General features: G+C 47.2%; 1 protein-coding gene across 1 annotated transcript; it reads right to left on the bottom strand.

The window, feature by feature from the left end:
* Positions 1-736: 736 nt before the first annotated feature.
* On the bottom strand, positions 737-6,588 carry FABP1 (fatty acid binding protein 1). Its single transcript, NM_001287051.1, is given in 4 exon segments — positions 737-857; positions 2,984-3,076; positions 4,668-4,840; positions 6,391-6,588. Coding segments are annotated over 4 exon segments (384 nt in total). The 5' UTR covers positions 6,458-6,588; the 3' UTR covers positions 737-806.
* Positions 6,589-8,071: the final 1,483 nt, after the last annotated feature.

The raw sequence follows: 8,071 nt of genomic DNA, 5'->3' as shown, positions 1-8,071 counted from the left end.
TTTTATAAGGACACCAGCCATATTGGATTAGGGGTCCACCTTACTACAGTATGACCTTATTTTAACTGAACTAATTATATTGGCAGTATCTTTATTCCAAAATAAGGTCACCATCTGAGGTCCTGGAGATTAGGACTTCATCATGTGAATTTTAAGGGGTGTGCCACTCAATGTGTAGTAGCTACCAGAGCCTGATACAAAGTGCTGTTCAAAGAAATCCTTTTCCCACATTCTGCCTCTGCCCATAGCATGGAGGAAATGTCCACCTGTGCTTCCTTTGTCCACTTCTGGTGCCTCCTGCTAAGCTCCTTGGTCAGCCCTCTACTAGGAAGGTGAATTATTCATTTGGTGGATCAGTGTCTGCTCTTTTTGTTCATGTACCCTAGTAGGTGGAGCCACTGTGACCACACAGGTGGGCATAGCTCCCCTTTGCCTGCCCAGCATTCCTTTTCTCTGTCCCCACAGGGAGCCAGCACACCCTCTTGCTCTAGCTCCTTGCCTGTATGGCTGACCGGGAAAGGTCATTCTAGGGCTGCTGAACAGATCCAGCCACATCTCATGTTTCTCATAGGATCACCTGAATGAGCAGCATAGGGTCTACCTTCAGGGTGAGAATTACCCTTCAGACCTGACCCAGAAGGATAGAATACACAGATCATCAAGATTTACAAAAATATAGGTGATTAATGCCCATTGATACCAATAGCACCATCAATGACAAGCCCATTGGGAAGACTTTTTTTAAAACAAAGTTCATTTTATTACATTAATTTTACACAGTAAAAGAATATGAAGTGCAGACTTGTCTAAATTCTCTTGCTGATTCTCTTGAAGACAATGTCACCCAATGTCATGGTCTGAAAGTAAAAAAAAAAAAAATCACAAAATGTTCATCTGATGTTGAATTGTAAAAGGTAATTAAGGCCACAAACTCATCCCAAATATGCTAGCATAGGAAACAACTCAAAGATTTCTCTGTTTTCTGTAAGATCTGAGGAAGAGTTGGCAATCTTTCCTAAAAATCGCATGCCGGGTCTTTTCACTTCACTTCCTCAGGTGGAAAGTTGTCCTGTCTTTTAGTGAATTCCTTTCTATATTGATGGCTGTTAGAGCAAGACCATCCAAATGAGTCCAGTCCAATCCAATTTCCCAAAGTTTCATTGAGTACCTACTTATGTACCAAACACATGCTGAGGGGCAAGAACACATGTACATAGAAATACGCAGGCACCTAGCCTGGAACATAGTAGGTAGTGCAAAATTTTCCTCCCAAAGAGCTGTGAAGCAAACAAAAGCATTGGATTCATTGGATTCATCCGTTTTTTGAGTTTTTGTTCCTTTCTCCCCCCCACCCACCCCCCGCCCCTGCCTCCCACTAGTTCTCTTGAAAAAGTCTGTGGCAATGATGTGGGTTAATGTCATCAGGGTTACAAAGGAGCCCCTTAGCTTAGCTTCAGCAGCAATAGAATGGAATAAAAAAAGCTAGGTTTGAACCCTGGTTCTACAGCTCATTAGCTGGATGACTTTGGACAGGTCAACCTATTTATTAAATCCCTCATCCTGCCTCCCTCCCAGCAGAGGGCAAGATTAGGGGAAAATATCAAAAGCATATCAAGGCAGAAATAAAGCCTATCAAAGTACTTTGGCCAGGACTGAGTCCAGGACAAACTCATCTCCCTCCACCCTGCTGGTATCTTCCTGCTGTATTATGAATGTGCCCTGCAGGGGTGGGAACAGCATGTTTCCTTGTTGACCTTCACACTCTACCTAATTTAGGGATTTTCCCACTTGAATAAGGAGGAGAATGACAGACCCCTTGGGTAGTGTTCTGCCTTCTGTTACTCCCCAAGCACATCCTGGGAGCAAAGAAGATCCAGAGGAACACAACTGTAGGAGAAACCTTGTACTATTCACCCCAAAATCATGGACATGGCCAACAATCAGGCATCAAGAATGATTACACAACTGGAGTGTGCCACTCTTATAAACTGCCATAAAATTGCTATGAATATGATTCTCCTTGTCAATGCCTGTGAGCAAGTCCTATGGCTACAACCTTGTGGAGACTGAAAAGGGTGGGTCATGCCGGTAGCTCTGCAGGACCTTGTATCTCCTGCTAGCAAGCACCTCTCTTACCCCATCCTATTTGGGTATGAGTGAAGAAAGGGAGATAGCAATGAGGAGAGAAGGAAGAGGAGGAAGTTGAAGCGGTTGACCTTGGCATGGAAAGTGGGGATGGATGAGCAGCCTGAAGAAAATCAGGAGAGGTGGGGAAGTACCAACTGGGGGCCAGTGCCAACACCTGTGGAGTCTTTCATAAATTAAAAAAAGGTACCCCTTCCTCAAGATACTGTACTTCTATCTGTTGGAAAACTATCCAAATACATCTTGTTAGAACAAGATGGTTGGGGCACCTGGGTGGCTCATTCAGTTGAGTGTCTGGCTCTTGGCTTTTGCTGAGGCCATGATCTCAGGGTTGTGGGATCAAGCCCCACATAGGGCTCCATGCTCAGCACGGAGTCTGCATGGGATTCTCTCCCTCTCCCTCTGTCTCTCTTCCCCCACTCTCTCACTTGCTTGCTCTCAAAATAAATAAATAAATGGATAATTAAAAAAAAAACCTAGATGGTTAACCAGTATCCACCTCAAGATCATAATAAATACACATATCATCTACAATGGGAGTGGCTCCCTCTAGGATTATGCAGTATGCAACTGTGGATGACAGCCCTGTATGACAGATCCCACTCAGGGAACCCTTGTTTTGCCTTTCCCTATTTGTTGCTTCAGTTTCCCCACTTAGAAAATTCAGGGTTGTTGGGAAGATAGAGATAATGTATGTAAACTGCTTGGTATATCATGGGTCCTCAGTAAGTGGTAGCAGAAGTTGACCACAGGAAAGGTGGTAGGAGAGCTGCACCTCACCCTTTACCTCTCCCTCCCATCAAGCACTGGGAGCCACAAGCTCAGAGTGCCAACTTACGTTGGTGATCACATCGCCATTGAGTTCGGTCACAGACTTGATGCCTTTGAAAGTTGTCACCAGCTTATTGTCACCTTCCATCTGAACCACTGCCTGCAGAAGAGAAGAGATGAGCTGTGAGGAAAAGTCTGGGGAGACAGCAGAACCCTTGCCAGTGACACTGGCTCCCCTGACTGGGTCCTGGTTTACAACAGCCAAGCCACTCACATCCCCCAGTCTCCTGGCTATAAAGATGGGAAGTGCATTTAAAAGTTAAAGACAATGTCAGGGCTTCTTTTATCAAATTTTTAATGTATGGTATGTGAACTAGAAATGAGCATAGAACACCTAAGCGGTCTCAAATACAGGCACTAAGATAAAATTGGTAAAATCTCCAAACTGGTAGATGGAGGTAGAAGCAAAATTCTAAATATTGGCCAGTTGGAAGAACATCTATTTAGCTTTGATGTATTTTCCTTCCAGCACATTTTTATTTTCTATTGTGGTCTCTTTCTCAAGCTTTATGCATCCAGGAAGAGACAACAGAAACCCAGCAGGAAACAGAAGACCCTGGCCAAGGTTAACAGTGTGCCTCCAAGATGCACAATTGGAGAAGGTCGGTGGTAAAACCCATGATGGGCTGCCCCTTACTACGGGCATAACAAGAGAATTTCCCACCTAAAATTTATCACAGATTTCCTGACCTGTAATGTTATATCTGGAGAAACAGAAATAAGAAGCTGTCATAAGAGATAAAAAGAGGGCAGGCCCCGGTGGCGCAGCAGTTTGGTGCCACCTGCAGCCTGGGGTGTGATCCTGGAGACCCAGGATCGAGTCCCACATCGGGCTCCCTGCATGGAGCCTGCTTCTCCCTCTGCCTGTGTCTCTGCCTCTCTCTCTCTCTCTGTGTCTATGAATAAATAAATAAAATCTTAAAAAGAGAGAGAGAGATAAAAAGACCAACATGCTGAGGCCAAAGCACAAAGTTGTTTGGAGGGGGAGGGATAAAGATGGCTGCTCTTGGCTTTGGCTGTGCTAGGTGTGTGGAGTTTCCCAGGGAGGAAGAGAAGTCTCTAGGGAGGGGTACCCCACTGCCTGGATCTTTCTGCCATCACCTTCTGGCCATTCCCACAGTGCACACCCACCTCTCATTGCACACACCCTGAGCCACAGCCCAGCAGAGTGATGCCACCCTGCCCATTGCCTTCAGTCAGGGAAGAGTGGCTATGCCCATTGTACAGATGAGGCAACTGAGGCCAGGGGCTCAGTGACCTCTGGAGGCTTGGTCTGAGGGCCTGCCTGGGGCCTTGGTATTCTGCTATTCTTGATGTTGCCAGCAGCTACAGGCTCAGCAAAGCAAGTTTACTTTGGGCTCAAGGATGATGTCACAGCTCTGTTTAGAGTTTTTCACAGACTCCTGCTTGTCCACTGGTGGGCCTGAGAGAACCTGCGCCTGGTCCCCCCACATCCTCCACATGAGAAAGCCCAGGTTCCTGGGGCCAGAGAACCCAGGCAGTCATAGGAAAACTGGAAGGGCCTCCCAAGAGCTTCTTCCCTAGAGCTGTCTTGGTGTCTGGCTTCCATCCCAGAAGTGGAGTCACAGACAAGGTATCTGTGGTGGGAACTGTGAGGTGAGAGTCTGGCAGGATGAAGCCCCGGGGCCAGGCTCCAGAAGCAGAGGGTGGCATAAGGGAGCAGCTCCTACCTTGACCTTCTCTCCAGTCATGGTCTCCAGCTCACACTCTTCCCCCAAGGTGAACTCATTCTGGATCACTTTGGAACCAGTGGTGATGATGAGCTTGAAGTGCTTCCCATTCTGCACGATTTCTGACACCCCCTTGAGGTCCTTCCCCTTCTGGATGAGTTCATCAGGCAGACCTGGTGAAAACCATTTGAGGTTCAGAGATGAGCAGAGGCAAGGCAGTGGTCACAGAGAAACTTTGTGGTGTGGAGTCAAACGGGGAGGTGCCGTGTATCCCCAGAAGCCAGAGGCAGGTACGGAGTCCCGTGAACAACATGGGCTTTGACCTCTGAGAGGAAAGGTCAATGAGAAGTCATGCATGTGCCCTAAAGAACCGTTCCTCTAGTGAGCGCCCTGGTTCTCGCTTGCTCCGCTATCTCATGCCAGACTTTATTCTGAGTGTCAGTGTTTCATTCCACACCCAGAGTGACCACACAGTTTGAGGTCCAGCCAGGTCCCTCTTGAGGGTGAGAGGGGGAGCTAGGAATAATATGCCTGGACAACACAGGCCAGCCAGAACTGTGCCCCGCAAGCCTCCAGCTACCCATTCCTGCCTCGACCTCTGCTGTCAAGGCTCTTGAGGAAGGTGCAGTGGGAGTCCCTTGCCCTGGGACAGAACTTTACACATTTCAGGGCACCTCTACCCTGTTGAAGTGAAGTCTACACACGCTGGCAGTGGGGGTAGAGGATCCTATGGCCCAGGTAAGGGATTTGAAACAGAGATGGTGTGACATCCTATAGAAGAGCCTAGCTCTCTGCTAGCCCTGAAGGTCCTCTTCTCTCTGCCTTTGCTGTCTTCCCACACTTTTCCCCTTTGTCACCCTTCTGTGTCACATCGCCCCTTTCTTCATAGGGTTCCCTCTACCTGGAGTATGCTCCCCTTTACCAGTCCCCTGGGGGACACTTGTTCATCTGCCAAGGCCCAGCCAAGGTTCACCTTCGCCACCACTAAGCCTTCTATCCATGCCTTTCCATGAGCACCTCATCCTCTGCACATGAGTCTGGGGGGTGCAGAGGATTAAAATGGGGTCTCTGGAACCAGCATCCAGTCCACTTCATATCCCAATGCAAATGCTTCCTACCTGCGTGACTTTGGTTAGGATTACTTAATTTTTCTAGGCTTCAGTTGTCTTGACTGTGAAATGGGGAAAAACTTAGTACTCAACTCAGAGATTTTTGGTGAGGATTCAACGGGATATTCCATATTAAGAGCTTACTTAGCACAGTGCCTGGTATTGAGCCAGTGCTCAGTACATGTTAGGGGATACTTTATTGTATTTGTCTCTTCTCTTTTTCTCTCTCTAAACTGTGACTTGGAAATGTGGCTCATTGTTCTGTCTCCCTGGTATCCATCCAGCACAGTACTCAGCATGTAGTTGGCCTTGAATCAACATTTGTCAGAAAAATGAATGAGTGAGTGAGTGAGGTATCAGCAGAGATTGCTACAATCTAGATCAGACTCTAGTTCAGTGCTCTTTCCACTTGCCTATGGAGTGACCTTGTCCAGTGACCAATAGCATAAGCTGCAAATGACTGCGAAAGTCATATCCATAACGTAGCCTCTGGGCTGTGCAAAGCCTGAAACTTTCCTTCTATCCTAGCATCGAGACTCTGGTTAGCCACCGCCAGTAGGGCCAGACTCTCACCTGCCAGGACCCCCAGCCTTGGTGTCCACCCCAATACTCACCGACTGCCTTCATGAAGGCCTCAAAGTTTTCTTGGCTCTGCAGTTGGTACTTGCCGGAGAAGTTCATGGTGGCAACAAGGCTCCCTCCACAGTGGACCTGCAGCTCTGCTGGCTGGGCTGCCCAGTGTGAGCTGATTTATAGGGGGCTCCTTCCGCTTTGAATGTTGGCCATAGGTCAGCAGCTGCCGACTCCTTTATGGCCAGGTTCAAACATTAACTGCTAAGAGCAATGGTCAGCAATAAAAAAACAGGATGGGCACAGCGGAGGTTTGCTCTAATTCAGCAAACATTAATGGATGTCAATCAAGTGCAAAGCCCTAAGTCCCTGCAGCCTATAATATGCCAAACCTCCACGAGATGTGCGTGTGCGTATGTGTATGCATACATATCTGTACACACATCTGTATGTGCCTGTGTGGTAGACAGGTATGCATATATACATATGTGTGTGCATATATATGTGCGTATACTTAGATTTAGACACACAGAAAAATACCAAAGAATCCCTTTCAACTCAAAACTCTACCATATTTTCATAACCTTATGATCTCTTCCATCTTCATCATGACACAAACTTTATTTTTACAAAGCGTCATAAGCTCCTAGAGCTATTTTGTATTCTGGGAATCCTCTTGATAGTTACAAGCTCTGCACTGTCCACTTCAGTCTCCAGTGAAAAGTGTTAAGCAAAGTGCCACATACTGAAGGGCAGGTGGGAACAATGGAAACTTGATGTGTGGAAATGGAGCTAAATTTTATTTGGCAGAGAATGGGAGGGAGAGAGAAGGCAGGTAGCACCTGCTGGGCTGACTGAACATGTCAGGGGGCCTCTGTCCCATGTTTGCTTTCTCACTACACCCTCCACCCTTCCCTCACCCTTCACCCATTTACCTCCTCTATAAATCCTCTGTGCTCAGGGATTTATATTCCCAATCCTACTGGGATTATTTCTCTATGTATTCTTTTTCATTTCTTCCTTTGTATTTTCAATCCCTGGCACCTAGTAGGTATCCATGATAGGTCAGTAAATAAAAACCATCAAAAGATAATGAGGCCACAGATCTTCTTGTTAAAAGGAAAATAAGCTATATGGAGAATTAGGTTGGCACATCCCCTCACATCACTGAATCATTGGGGCTGGGCAGCCAGAATCAGAGTGTGTGTGTGTGTGTGTGTGTGTGCATGTGTGTGCGTGCATGTGTGTACATGTGTGTGTCTAACCAGGCACAGATGAAACCCCAGTGTGAGAGGACCTGAATAGGGCTGGCAACATGTGACCTTGGGCCCAAGAGCCAGCTACTCTCTTCCCGTCCCTATCCATTCTTTCTCCTTCCTCTGCATTCCTGTTCCACCATTCCAGCCTGCACCAGGGGAGATGGTAGCCAGAGCTTTCTGTTTCCTGGATAGTACTCTGTCCTGCCAGGGGACCCTGTCTGTTCTCACTTGCAGCACAATCAGCAGGATGACTACACACTTAGCTACCAACTGTCTGGACTACGGGAGCATCTGCTCTGGAAGCCCGGCAGGCCTCAGGTTCTTGTTGTATAGGAGTCATTGACATTGTAGGAAGACAAGCCTGAGGGACACAGTGCTAACATAAGCATGTCAGCCCACTAGAGGCATGCTCTGGCATCTCCAATCCCCTCACACATCCTCTCCCAAACTTCCAGAATTTGGACAT

The sequence above is a fragment of the Canis lupus genome, chromosome 17 (assembly GCF_011100685.1).
Source record: "Canis lupus familiaris isolate Mischka breed German Shepherd chromosome 17, alternate assembly UU_Cfam_GSD_1.0, whole genome shotgun sequence".
NCBI classification, from domain to species: Eukaryota; Metazoa; Chordata; class Mammalia; order Carnivora; family Canidae; genus Canis; species Canis lupus.
Note: the sequence above shows the minus strand (reverse complement) of the source record. Positions and strands in the feature narration are given on the sequence as shown.